The sequence below is a fragment of the Eubalaena glacialis genome, chromosome 7, assembly GCF_028564815.1.
Source record: "Eubalaena glacialis isolate mEubGla1 chromosome 7, mEubGla1.1.hap2.+ XY, whole genome shotgun sequence".
Classification (NCBI taxonomy): Eukaryota; Metazoa; Chordata; class Mammalia; order Artiodactyla; family Balaenidae; genus Eubalaena; species Eubalaena glacialis.
Window position 1 is genome coordinate 104,908,908 of NC_083722.1, and position 14,874 is coordinate 104,923,781.

General features: G+C 51.2%; 1 protein-coding gene across 1 annotated transcript; it reads left to right on the forward strand.

Moving 5' to 3' along the window:
- The first annotated feature begins 211 nt into the window (after window positions 1–211).
- CAV3 (caveolin 3) lies at window positions 212–13,338 on the forward strand. The gene is made up of 2 exons (XM_061195564.1): window positions 212–325; window positions 12,997–13,338. Exons 1-2 carry the CDS (start codon window positions 212–214, stop codon window positions 13,336–13,338), a joined length of 456 nt encoding a protein of 151 aa, XP_061051547.1.
- The last annotated feature ends 1,536 nt before the right edge of the window (window positions 13,339–14,874 follow it).

Below are 14,874 nucleotides of genomic sequence, written 5' to 3' on the forward strand. Positions count from 1 at the left end.
AGTCTTAATTTTAGCTTGGAGGCCTGCCACCGGAGCCTTCAGCCAGCGGCAGGCTGAAGTTATGCGGGACAGCTGTCAGCCGGCACGCTGGGTGGGGCCTATTTAGCCACCAGGGGCACAAGTCTGGGGACACTGGTGTCCCTGCCCCAGGTCTTTTCAGCCCCGCTGGCCACACAGCTCCGATCTCTCCCGCAGGTCACCCAGCTCCACGATGATGGCCGAGGAGCACACAGACCTGGAGGCCCAGATCGTCAAGGACATTCACTTCAAGGAGATCGACCTGGTGAACCGGGACCCCAAGAACATTAACGAGGACATAGTGAAGGTAGGCTCGAGGGCCTGCCCCGGCGCCCCCCGCCTGGAGGGTGTCAGCTTGGGGCTGGAAGGGGCAGGCTCTGCTCCCGCGCAATCGGCTTCCCTGAAAAGAGACCTGTTCCTCTGTCTTCTCCAAATCCCACCCCCCCCCGCCCCACCCCGCAAACCAGCTTGTACCCCCAAAGAGCCTTTAGTGTCAACAAGAGCAAAGAATCAGCTGCACATACAGGACCATCGACCGGGGCGGGGCAGGCGAGTCGCAAAGGAAACTTTACAACTCTGTAGCTCTTCCCATGTGCTCCTGGCCCTCGGCTGGGGACAGACGAAGTGGCCAAGTTGGGCCCTTTCCATGCCAGGGGCATTTTGCGGTCTCCACAGTGGGCTCGGGGTTAATCCCCAGAGGGCGGTTTCCAGCAGGGCTGCTGGCCCCTCGCAGGGGCCCCCGCTGCCCCAGGCTGGGGGACCGTACCCAGCACTCATGCCTGCTCCTGGCCTGAAGCAGGTCCAGCAGCCACGCCAGGCCAGAGGCCTCTCAGAGGGCACCAGGACCCCTGAAAGGGAATCTTGTATGAGGGTTACCCTGCCTTCAGGGAGTCTCCCCCACGGCCATGCCTGAGTCAGGGCTCTTTCCTCACCCGATGCCATCAGCAGCCTGGCTGCCTCCAGGGCCACCCCTCAGTCCAGCCTCCACCCGGTAGCCACAGGGATCTTACTACAGCAGAATTCCTGGGAGCAGGGTACCCACCAACCAGCATCAAAGTCACTGGAAGGGCCTTTAAAAGGGCAGGTGCGGGGGCCTCCCGGGTGCTCTGAATACATCAGAATCACAGACCAGCAGTGTCCACTAGAAATATAATGCGACCCATTATACAATCACCCTATGTCATTTTAAGTTTTCTAGCAGCCATGACTTTAAAAAGGAAAAACAAACAGGTAAAATTAATTTTCACGATATTTCTCATTTAAGCCAATATGTCCAAAATAGTATCATTTCAACATGTAATCACTACAAAACAATTATTGGTGAACAATTGTATAATCTTTCTTCATCTTCAAAATCTAGTGTGTATCTGAGACATGGGATGCATCTCAGTTCAGACTCCAAAGTTTTTATGAGAAACCCTTCTGTCTTTAGATTTCATATAATGAACAGTTGAAAATTGATTCACAAACCCAAACTGTGCCAAACATTCTTACAAGTTTACCAATCACAGAATTAACTATCAGTTTTTACATTTTTAATTAAAATTAAACACAATTTAGAATCCTTCAGTTGCACTAGCCACAGGTCAAGTGCTCGTACATAGCTCAAGGCCACTGGATTAGACAGCGGGGTTAAGGGCTCGTTCTAAAGGACAGCCCTGCGTGGTCACCTTCAGTGGGACACCTCCCATGCTGGATGAGTCTAACTTCCCCCCATGGCATTCAAACCCCAGCACATCTGGCCCCTACCTTCCTCTTCCACCTCCAGCCCCCATGCCAGGAACTGGCCACACCAACCAGAACACACTCCTTTGTCTTTGCCAGCAGCCAGCCTCCTCTCCTCCACGTGGTGGATGCCCACTCAGCCTTCGAGACCTGATTCAAACGTCACCTGCTCAGGAAGCCTTCCCCAACTCCTCCAAGCAATCAGGAGCTCCTTCCTCTGTGCCCTCACTTCACTCAGGGCATTTCCCTGCAACAGCTCATATTATGCTATTATTGTATTTATAAATATCATTTGTGGTGCAGAGAGGGTCATCACAGCACAGTTTGGGAAGTGCGGCAAAATTAGGGAATGAATTTTCCAAACTGAAAAGCACCATACAAACTTCAAACAGTATTTGTGGTGGTTTTTGCAGTGTGATCTAGAGGGAATGGTTCCAGACTTGACACTAACAGATGTGGTTTCAAATCCAGACTCCTCTATTAAAAACAATGACACTGGACCCCTGTAAAATGAGCATAATGTACTCCCCCAGGGTAAATGGATCTCAGAGCAGCGCTGTGCAATAGAAATAGACCGAGAGGATTGCATGAGATAAGAGGTTTGATAGTGCCTAACAGAGTCCCTGGCACACAGCAAGGGTGTGCACATGTGAGCTGATTAGGAGCCTGGAGGAGCTTACAGGACAAGAGAGCTAAGCCAGGGCCGGCGTTGACACTCAGGTTCCCCTCTGGTGGGCCCTAGCCAGCTGCGGGAATGCAAAAGAGGACCCTAAGGGGGAATGTGTTTTCTGAAGGATCCCGCAGCAGGTGACAAGTGGAGAGAGGCTCTCGGGTCCCAGTGAGCCAGGAGTGAGCTGGCTTCAGGCTCAAGGCCCAGATTATAATCCAAGGGAGGGATGGGGGCAGCCACACAGATGCAGCTGCTTATGCAGCCTCCCAGGGGGCTGGGAGCTACTCTCTCCTGGAGGCCCTGAGCCCCAGAAAACCATGCCTCAAAGGTGAAGCAAAAGGCCCACGAATGTTCTTGTCAAGAGGAGATGATTATTTGGTATATTTACTGGACATTCCCTGGTTTGGGAACTTATTTGACTTTTTCTTTCATTTTTAATGAGTGAGAGATGAAAACATTTTGAAATTTAGAACAGGGATTCTAAAACAGAACCAGATAAATACCACAGACAGGTTCAAGAAGACTTCAGGTTGGTGTAATGGGATGTGAAAGAATGAAGAAAAGGAAGAAATGGGAGAGAGTGTGGCTGAAAGAGAGAGGTCCAGCTGAACAGGCTGGCCTTCGGGTCACCTGGATGTTTTTCATCAACTAGGGAAAGGACCGGGGGGCGGGGGGGAGGACAAGGGACCGAGGGGGTGAGGGGGACAGAGATGGAGAGAAAGAGGAACAAGGTCGGGCCAAGATGAAGGCTGGAAAGGCTCCCGTCGGGGTGGTGTCACATGTGGTAACAGGCTTCACGTGTTTGAGGATGACACCATAAGAAGGTAGAATAAGACAAGCTACACAGACCCAAGTCTACTCCCAGCCCTGACTCTAACTTGCTGTGTGACCCTGGGCAAATCCCTTTCCCTCTCTGGGCCTGAGTCCCTAGTGTAGACAGAGGCCGGGTGGAGAAAAGGGAGACCCGTTCCCTCCACCGCCAGCTGCTGAGGTTTCACACAGAAAAGACAAGGGTGAAGAGCAGGAGACGCACCCACCGGGTCCTTGGATTTGACCCTCAGCAGAAGGAGGTGCTCCCTCTGGATTTCTAGAGTCAAAACTTTCCCAAACTTCCCTGAGCAAGGCCTGGTGCTACCCTGGAACCCAGGCTGGAAAGTGAGTGCCAACAGCAGAGGGAGAGCTCCGCACAGCCCAGCAGACTTGACTGTAGTCTCCAAGCTCCGGGCTGGGCCTGGGCAGAGGGGAGGCTCGCCTCATTCCCTTCACCCCCACCATCACCACCACTCATGGAACATCAATTCCACGAGTCATTCCTGAGGGCCTGCTCCGTTCCAGGCACTGTGCTGTCGCAGAGGACGTGGCAATGAGCAAGTGAGACCCACTGCGTGTAGGGCCCGTGCTAGGTTCTCGGGTGGAGGGAAAGGAAGCCAGCGGTCCCTGGCACTCCAGCTGGCCAGTGAGGACACCATTCCCTTCAGACCCAGATTGCAAAGCCTCCAGCCCCTTCCCTGTGCATTCCTGCAGGCCCCCAGTCCCACCCCAAAGTCCACCAGTTATTTGTGAGAGGTCTCAGGGCTTTCTCATCGACACCCCTCCCTCTCCCCAACTCACACTTAGGCAGCTGGGCCCTAGAGCAGGGACACCTGAACCCAGCGTCAGGCAGGTCTTTCAGCTTCTGGTTTCAACCACTCTCCCCTCAGGCACTCAGAGCCGGCCCTTCAAATAGGGTCGAGGGAGAGACCTGACCCCAGCCCATCACACTAGTTCCCACCTACCTCCAACCCACGTCTGCCACAAGACCCTCCCCCTTCAGAAAAGCACACAGACAGCACCTTCTGCCTCTCAGCTTAGGCCAACAAACACCCAGAGGACCCAGTAACCCTCCTTCCCCCAAGGTCTCCAAACTCTGCTGCCAGTGTGGGCCCATCTGGACACCCTGCTTCACAAAGATGAAACTGACCTGGTGCTTCCTCTTGAGAAGAATCCAACATATTCCAAGAATCGAAGAATTCCAACAGACAGAGAAGATGAGACTAAAAAAAATGAGAACGCACTGGAGGAGGTGCTAAATGCCTTAAATCAGTGCCAGATGAAGGGTCACGGTAAGGAGGAAGACATTACTTTCACCTGGGAAAATCAGGCACCAGCTTCATGGAGAGGTGGTATCCAAGGTGCATAAATAATAAGAAAAATGTAAAATGTGGAAAGGCGGCATCAGGCTTTCCAAGAAGAGGGAACAAAATAAGCAAAGGCCACAACATAGAGAAGAATGATGGGCAGAGTCGGAAAACGTGAGGAACGGGTATTGCCACTCCCCTGCCTGTGTCCGTGGCAGACATTACTAATGGATCACAGCACGTTTCCAGGAAGCCATGGACCATCAGCTAGGCTGAGTTGGCACACAGGCGAAACCTCTTTGCTACGCTGTCTGCAGGCGAACAATGGGACTAGGAGCATCTGAAAGGGAATTTGTGGGAGAGGAGGCAGAAGGGGCAGGTTGAGGCTGAATTAGGAAAGGTCATGACCTGCCAGGCATTCCACATTGGCAATTCCTTCATTTTGGAAAGTACCCCTGGCAAGCACCTCTAGGAAGGGCTATACCCTGGATTAACTCACACTGAGGTATTTACAACTCAGTGTTATGGGGACTCCTGTGTATCAACTAGAGTTTTTAAAAACGGCCACTTTTTGGGGGGAGCTTGTGAAAATGCAGATTTCTGGGCCCTGCCACCAGAAATTTTATGAGGCAGGGCCAGTGAATGTTTCGTACTTTAAAGTACAAACAAGTCCTCCTTGTCCTATAGAAGATAAACCTGTAGTCCAGAGTTGTCACCAGTTTCCCCTAAAGACACAGCGTATCAGTTATCCACTGCTGTGTGACAAATCACCCTAAAACTCGATGGCTTAAAGCAACAAGCCTTTGAGGCTCTCTCAGTTCTGTGGGCTGAGCTGCCTCAGTTGGGCAGCTCTGCTGGTCTCACTGGCGGCCTCTCATGCAGCTGCAGCAGCATCTCCTCTACAGCATTCTGGTGGTTAAAGCGAGTCACAGGGCAAGCCCAGACTCGCTATGGGCTGAGACTGTGTGCTGAGAGGCATGACCTATCTGGGGTCATCTTTGGAGACTAGCTAACTTCCCCCCAGAAGCTGGTGCACAGCCAAGCCTACAACTCAACCCAGGGCCATTCCTACTGCTCTCCAGTCCACCGCACCAGCCTTCCCGAAGGCAGAGACTAAGGGTGCAGGGAGGGAAGGGAAGAGACGGCAAGGACAGGGCTCACTGAGATCTGATGGGGGCTCCTCTGGTGGATCCCTTCTCTTCACCCCCCCACCCCACCCCGGTCACCCTCTGTTATCTTGGTCTCTTCACAGTTCCTTTATATGAACCCAAGTGTCCTTACCTCCAGGCCAGGTGCCCCAGGCACCCCCTGTAGGATGCTCTGGACCCCAAGATCCCACTAATCCCTGGCCCCCCTCTTCCTGCCCTCAGAACCAGCCTGTGTTGCATTCTTGCCTCACCTCCTGCTGAGGTCCCCGGTCCTGCGATGACCCTGATCAGGGAGACAGCAGGGGAAATTCAGGCTCAGGCTTTGATGTCAGGCCAACGTGGGCTCCACCCTTGCTTGTCCCTTACAGGCTGGGCGAAATGCTGGATATAAGACACATGGCCAGAAACCGACACCTACAAGGGCCAAATTGTGGGCATTACTATGGTTACCCCAGATTGTATAGAATTCTATTTTTTTTAATTAATTTTTTTTGGAGTACAGTTGATTTACAATGTTGTGTTAGTTTCAGGTGTACAACAAAGTGAATCAGTTATACATATACACACATCCACTCTTTTTTAGATTCTTTTCCCATATAGGTCATTACAGAGTATTAACTAGAGTTCCCTGTGCTATACAGTAGGTCCTTATTAGTTACCTATTTTATATATAGTAGTATGTATATGTCAACCCCAACCTCCCAATTTATCCCTTGCCCCCTTTCCCCCTTTCCCCCTTGGTAACCATAAGATTGTTTTCTACATCTGTGACTCTAGTTCTGCTTTGTAAATAGGTTCATTTGTGCCATTTTTTTACATTCCACATATAAGCGATATCATATGGTATTTGTCTTTCTGGGTCTGACTTACTTCCCTCAGTATGAGAATCTCTAGGTCCATCCATGTTGCTGCAGATGGCATTGTTTTGTTCTTTTCTATGGCTGAGTAATATACCATTGTATCAATATATATGTACCATATCTTCTTTATCCATTCCTCTGTCAACGGGCATTTATGTTGCTTCCATGTCCTGGCTATTGTAAACAGTGCTTCAGTGAACACTGGGGTACATGTATCTTTTCAAATTATGGTTTTCTCCAGATATATGCCCAGGAGTGGGATTGCTGGATCATATGGTAGCACTATTTTTAGTTTTTTAAGGGACTACCATACTGTTCTCCATAGTGGCTGTTACCAATTCACATTCCCACCAGCAGGGTAGGAGGGCTCCCTTTTCTCCACACCCTCTCCAGCATTTATTGTTTGCAGAGTTTTTGATGATGGCTATTTTGACTGGTGTGAGGTGATACTTCATTGTACTTTTGATTTGCATTTCTCTGATCATTAGTGATGTTGAGCATCTTTTCACGTTGTTACCAATTATAACACATGAAGCAGAGCTTTGCCATTTCTCAGCTATTCTGCAGCTATCACCTCATTTTAGCTTTAACTTTACAGGCCAGTGCTTCTCAGGCTATCTGGGTGAAAGGCCAGTTTTATTATTATTATTCCAATCTGTTGTACACCAATAGTTTGCAAAAGTGAATAAAAATTAACTACTAGAGAGATGAGGTGAAAAATAGGCAGACAATGTAAGCTCCAATTTTTATTATTATTAGAATCAACAGACATAAAATTATTGGCTCAAATCACTGTGACTATTTCGGAATGCCTACTCTCAACTTCTGTACTTGCCTTGTTGGGAAGGGGGCAGTGACTGTGGACCACTCTTTATTTTTTTTTTTTTTATTTTTCATTTTTTTGGTCTGTACAGTTAGAACTTTATTATTATTTTTTTTGGGGGAAAGCAATTTTTATTCAAAGTTGTTTGTTTTGATGGGTTAAAAAAGCACGTATCTTTTTTTTTTTCCACACACACACACACTGTATTTTATTTTTACAAGAGATAAATAGACTGACACCAAGCATTGTACATGGATGACCACAACAAAAGCAACAATGATTGCAATTACCAAACATGAAACACACTCATACTATGTCATAATATGGACCACTCTTCAAATAGCAAGGTAATAGGTGAGAAAACCAAGACCCAACAAAGCTAAGCCACTCCTTTGGGTCTTGACTCTGAAACTAACTCCGTGTCACTAGGGATGTTGGTCCAATACTCTCGGTAGAGTTAAAGCAAACAAACAAAAAACTGAAACCAAACAAAAAACAGAGGCCCAGAGAGGGCAAGCACCAGGCCCCAAATCACACAGTGACTCGCTGGACAAGTGGAAACCGGACGCAGATATCTGTCCCCGGCCTAGAGCCGTTCCCCCCACCCACAGAGCGCCTGTCTGAACTGCGCAGCGCCCTGGATGCCCAAGGACTGAGTCACGCAGGAATGCGGGGGAGGCATTTTTGAAGGGGGTGTGGCGTCTGGCCGCCCCCTCACCCACCGGCAGCGCCCGGCCCTGCTGTCCTGCACCTTCCCCGCCCTCTTGGGGACCGCGGGAGCGGTGCTGGCCGGTTCCGATGAATCAACTGGCTCTCTTGCTGTTCCAAAAATAAATATGCCAGAGAAGGGGACACCAACCTTACGAGCAGCCCCTTTCTCCCCCTCCCACCGCCAGCCCCGCCTCCAGCTGCACACGGAGCCCTGCGGCTCCGCCCAGGGCCCGAGCCCCCTGCCGCACACTCGCAGAAGCAGCCATCTCCCCTCCACTGCCGGAAACGAATTAAGAAATGAAGTCACCGTGCGCCTCTGATACACTGGCGCGTCTGCCTAGGGCTGCCTGAGCCGGGCCTTATAAATATCTCCCCAAACTAGTGCGGTGACCAGAGAGCGGTCTCGGTGCTCAGTCCCGATTAGGAACGGCCGCCTCCTCCCAGGACGACCCGTCCCTCTGAGAGCATATTTTCGCATTCACAGACAACGGGGCAGTTGCCCTGTGCACAGTGCCCAAGGCAATTACTGGAAATAATTCAAATGCCAGCAACAACAGTTTCTGCCTTGTGCAAAAAAAAAAAAAGATTAAAAGACATAACAGAGAGATCCTTGGGGGCAGGATTATTACCATAAGCAGAAAAGTAGGGAAAAGAGGACCCCATCCATCTTACCAGCGCAGGCTGAGTACTCATGCACACACACATTTATGACCAGGTAGGCTGGAGAACTGTCGTACTTACGATCTGGGTGTCAACAGCTTTTCTGAGATATATTTTCATAGGAACTTCAGAGCAATTGAACAAACGATTACTGTCACTGGGCACCTACCATGTATTGTACTAAGCATTGCCCAAGAGGAGGTGTGCCTAGCACAAAGTGGGTGCTTAATAAATATTTGTTTGGATGAATGGATGGATGGATATGAATTGGTGGATGGATATGGATGGATGGATAAGAGGATGGATGGATAGATAGATAGGCCGATAAATGGGTAGATGGATATGAATGGATGGATGCATATGGATCGATTGATGGATCCATGGATGGACAGATAGGTGGGTGGATGGATGGGAGAATGGATAGATGGATGGGTAAATGAACAGATGGTGGGAAATGGATGGATGGAAAAGAAATTACTTCTATTCTTCATAACAAGGTTGTAAGAAGTAGCAAACACATTTTACAGTTGAGGAAATGAAGCTCAAAGAGGTTATCTGCCAAAGTCACTCATCAGATCAGCAACTGCGCTGGTGTGCAAACCCACCTTTGGGAACCTAGCTTCCTGTTGAAGAAAGCGCTCTGTAACAGCCACCAGCAGCTAACCATTAGTGATCAGGGATTCTGTGCCAGGCAATGTTCTGAGTATTTACATGTCGTATCTTATTCAATCCTCCGATAAACCTAATGAAATCAATCTAGGAAAACGAGGCATAGGAAAGCTAAGACACTTGCTGAAGGTCACAGAGCCAATAAGAGGCAGAGCTGGACGCAAACCTCAGCAGTGTGACTTCAGTCAAGGGCTCTTTTCCACTTTGTCGCCTCTTAGAGGCCAGACACAAATCATCAAACGTGCTGAATGGAGGAATATGCTGAAATAAGTGAACAAAGCAGGCTGGGCTGCCGAGGGGCGGGGGAATTGCTGACTGCTCGGAGCAGAGTGGGTGGCTGCGAAGAAGGGGCTGGGGGCCCTGCCCTGGGGCAGGTCTCTCTGGCCAACAAGGACCAGACCTCAGAGGGGACAGTCACCCTCCCTGAGAGCCGGCATCTGCCTCGGGGTCCGGGGTCTGACCCTGGCTGGGGCCGCGTAAAGAGCTTAGATTAGAATCAGGACGCCCAGATGCACCTGTCTGCCCAGCTGGACCTGAGGAGGCAGGGCTGGGTCATCTGTGAGTGGGGAGACATGGTCCTAAGGAACAGTCACAGGAGGGGCAGTAGAGGCCCCAGGCGCTGAATGGGAGAGAGGAGGAAGGAAGGAGAGCCTGCTGGATAAAGGCAGGGAGCACACCTCCGCCCAAAGGCCTCCCTCAGCTGCCCAAGTTCCTGGGGCCACACCAGGATCCAGAGCCCAGCCCGGGTGCTAGGAGGCATCAGTCACAGGCCGGGCACGGCCATGATAGGGGAGGGGCGGGCTGCAGAGGTCAGAACACCTCAGTCGGCAGGATCCAGGCCCTGGGTGTTTGACTGAATCTCCACAATCATGGTGCATGTACCAGGTCAACGTTGGAATGGTCCCCCAGGGCCTACAGTCCCCAGCTTCTTGGATCTGAAAGCAACAGCAACTCTGGATTTCTGCACATATAGACCAGATCTAGAAAGATGCCAGCCCTTTCCATCCACTCTCCAAAGCCATGGGACGTTCCCCAAGCAACTTGGGCCTTCTTTTCCAAACATCCAGCACACTACTCCTGCATCTCTGCCTCCAAACCCCACATCCCCCAAATTCCCAGCCAGCCACCACCTCCACCTCCAAGAAGCCCTCCAGGAAGAAGTGCCATCCTTCCAAGGAGATGAGGACCATATTCATATTCTTCCTTCCAGCCCTTCCCTTCCATCCAGGGGGCCATATGACAGGTTATGCGACCTCCGCTAAACCCCTGCAGAGAGAAAGCTGGAGGTTGAGATTTACGAGCGGGTCCTGGAAGGACCTCTGACCACCCAAGTAGGCTTTTGAACATCGTCTGCAGCCTGAAATCTCACTCCGTGAACTTTGCTCCCCATCAACGTACCACCCCCAGGGTGGGGCTGCATCCTCAGCTGTCTCTGGGGGGACCCAGGGATCTGAGGCCTGGCACAGGAGCTCAGAATCCAGCCACACGAGATAAACAGGGCTCAACACTGGACATACAACATGGTCATGTCCACTCCCCCCGACCAAAAGAGTTACACTGGAAAGAAAAACACCAAAGCAATAATAATTTTAGTACTAGAGAAATACAAGTGGGAGATGCTTGTGTTTTGTTTTTGCTATTCCCTTAATTTTCTGCAATGTGGCTATGTTATAAGAAAAAGTAATTTTAATAATAACTTTATGCATAGAGAGGATCCCCTTCCCCCGAAAAAGTGGGAAAATGGTTCACTTGGGAGTTGAAGTTTGAGCTCTGACATCACTGGTCCCCACTCCCCCCGCCAATTAGTCTGATCCATTCATGCATTCATTCAACCAACTACTATGAAAACAGCCCAGGAACACACTGCCCCCATGTTACAGACAAGACAGCTAAGGCTCAGTGCCACTAAATGAAATCACATACGAGAAAGTAGCTATGACGGTGCTTAATGCACAGCAGGGATTAACGAAAAGTTAAGTGACTTGGCTGAAAGCAATCTTTTGTATTTTTTCCATCTTCCCAAATGGGGCCTCAGTCACCATTTCAGCGGGATGCGTGAGCAGGATTCTCTGAATGCCCACGTTCCTCGCAGCTGCAAAGGAGGGAAGGGGTGGGCAGTGGCAGAGGAGAGTCTGAGGTCGCTGCAGGACCAGCGTGGGGAGAGCAAAGCCTGTGTCCTCCACGGGTGCTGCGCTCAGGTACCAGATGTCTCCACCAGCCAGGATGACGCGGCCCTCACCTCACCACGTGCCGGATCCTAACACAGCTCTCAGGCCGCTGCACCTCCCTCTAACCACCTCCATGACCCCAAACCGGGCGGGATTCAGCGACGGCTCCCAACTCGCCCCCCATGTGCATCTTCACATCCACTCCACCGACCACCCCAGCTGCGGCAGCCAGAATGAGCCACTCAAAACTCAGATCAGAGATGCAGAGGACAGGCTGGTGGTTTCCAGAGGCGGGGAGAGGGGTGGTGAAATGGGTGAAGGGGCTCAACTGGTGCAAACTTCCAGTTATAAGATAAGTAAGTCCTGGGGATGTAAAGTAGAGCGTGGTGACTACAGTTAACAATACTGTATGTAGCGTCTATTTAAAAGGTGCTAAGAGAGTAGTCATAAAAGGTCTCATCACACACACACACACACACAAATACGTAACTATGTGTGGCGACACATGTTAACTACACTCAGTGCGGTGATCATTTCCCAACATATACAAAATCAAATCATTATGTTGAACACCTGAAATGAATATAATGTTAGATGTCAATTATACCTCAACTGAAAAAAAGCTCAGATCCAGCCGAGCAACACCCTGTGCAAAAGCCCTCAGTGGCTCTCATTGCACTCAAGCCCCCATGCCTGCCCCGCCTGGCCTCTCCAGCTTCCCTCCGGCCTGGGCCTGTGCTTGGCCTTCCAAAAGCACCTACATCTCCCCAAGAGCACACACTGTCTATCCCACTGGGTCGTAGCAGCTCGTGCCCCAAACGCTCTTTTCCAGCCCACAACTCCTCCCTCCCCCCGGCTACCTCTAGGTATCAGCTTAGCTAGATGTCACCTCCTCCAGGAAGCCTTACACCCAGGCTAAGTTAAATGTCACCCTGTGGGTGCACACGGCCTGTCCTTCCCTTACCGGAGCACTGGTCACTGTGGTGTAAGTGCCTGCCGTAAGCTCCAGGAGGGCAGGAACCTTTGCCTTTTCAGCATCCTATCGGCAGGCACCCGGTACATTTTTTCAGGATGACTGACTGTCCAATTCCCTAGGATCACAAAATAATAGAATTTCAGAGCCACGGCTCGTGGCCTGCCTCTAACTTAGTTTCTTTAAGTAAGTTACTCAGCTCCTGGGGGCCTCTGATCCACCCATGACAGAGAGAAGTGGACCGGCTCTTGTGCCTCACTGCTCTGGGACAGCACCAGCATCACCCGGGACTTGTCAGAAATGCAGGATCTCAGGCCCCACCCTGGGCTCACCGGGGTCAGAATCCCAGGGGGTGGGGCCCAGCCGCCTGGTTTAACAAGCCCCCCAGGGGGTTCTGACGCTTGAGGAGCGGGTGGCTGCTGTGACTTGAGGGTTCCCCCTCCCACCCCTGCAGGTGGATTTCGAAGACGTGATCGCGGAGCCCGTGGGCACCTACAGCTTTGATGGCGTGTGGAAGGTGAGCTACACCACCTTCACCGTCTCCAAGTACTGGTGCTACCGCCTGCTGTCCACGCTGCTGGGGGTCCCGCTGGCCCTGCTCTGGGGCTTCCTGTTCGCCTGCATCTCCTTCTGCCACATCTGGGCGGTGGTGCCCTGCATCAAGAGCTACCTGATCGAGATCCAGTGCATCAGCCACATCTACTCGCTCTGCATCCGCACCTTCTGCAACCCGCTCTTCGCTGCCCTGGGCCAGGTCTGCAGCAACATCAAGGTGATGCTGCGGAAAGAAGTGTGAGGCCGGGTGGGCAGCAGGGGTGGTGGGGCAGGGGAGCCCGGCCGGGCTGGCCCCACCGCAGGGCTCTGCGGGGCTGCCGGCAAGCTCTTTCTCCTTGGGGACCGCTGCTTCCCCCCAAGATGGGAGCACACAGAGTAGGGAAGCCGGAGAGAAAAGACAGCCCGCCACGGAAGTGCAGTGGCCTTCCCCCTGCCCCCTGCCCCACCACAATGCCCCCATGACCGGGTGCCAGGAAGATCATTGGCTAAGAGGCAGCTACCGCAAATCTTTGCATTCACTTGTACTGTAACACCGTAACCCAGCCCTCAGCTCCCACCTGGACGCACCCCCTCCCCCCCCCCCAGGAAACCACCAGTGACTGCTGGCTTTAGCAGGGTGGCTCCAATAAAGGGTTTCCGGCTGCATCTGGGAAAGGCTGTGTTTTGCATGTGTCCATAAGGTGGGTGCGCGTCCTGACCAGCTCCAAAAATATATTTCGCTGCCCTGAGAAGCAGGAGGGGCAAGCTGGTTGGCCCTTCTCTCGGCCAAATGCAAGAACCAGATTTTGGTTTCTCTTGGAATTCTTGTTTGCTGGGTATCTGTTCCCTGGGAGATTATTTCCCATTGATTTCTGTTGCCCCTGGGCCAGCCAGTGGTCACCCACAGAAGAAAATGGCCGCTGGGCTAGAAGGGGAAGGTGATACTCCCTGGGCACCACTGAGGGCAGGGCCTGGGTTCAAAGCTCCCCTTTGGCTCAGACACGGAGCCCCTGGCACTGCCTCTTGGCATGTACACCCTCAGCCCCGCAGATGTGATGATGGCATAAGGCCCCATTCGAGCATATGTGGACTCACCATGGAAATAAAATGGAAATAAACGGCAATGGAAAGGGTATGTCCCACCTCCTGCCCACCTACCCTCAGCAACAAAACAACAACAACAAAACCCCCAGGAATCTTACATTCTTTAGGGATGCTTTTCCCAAGAGTGTTATCCAGAACTAAGTCCTCAGAAAAAGGAGGGGGGCGGCTTTTGTGCTTAAGTTTGTTTGGAAAATGCTACAAATTTCTCTTAGAGATTTTTCAATAGACATTAGTACATTAAAGGCTCTGACAAGTCCCACAGTAAAGAAAGCTGTTTAGGCCAATAGCCCCCAACCCTATTTGACCCTTTTTTTTTTTCATGCAACACCCATTTAAGTCTCATAAAATTCAGGTTCCAAAACACTTGGCCTGTTTTCAGAGGCATCACCTCACTGGCACCCGGCCATGCGCCCAAGGGTCCTGGGGGCAATGAGGTAGAGGGAACCGCACATGAACCAGAGACAGGGCACAGGCAGCCTTGGTTCTGCCTCTCCTTCTAGTTGCCTTCTCTGGCCTCAGTTTCATCATCCATGAAATCATCTCTAATGTCCATTTTAGCTCTTTTTACCCATTTTCGTTTTTTCGAGTATCTTCGTATGACATTTTCAAACACAGAGGAATGTTGAAAAGGTTTGCCGTGAACACCTATCTACCCGCAATCTAGGCTCTACGATTCACAGTTTACTGCTCCTCC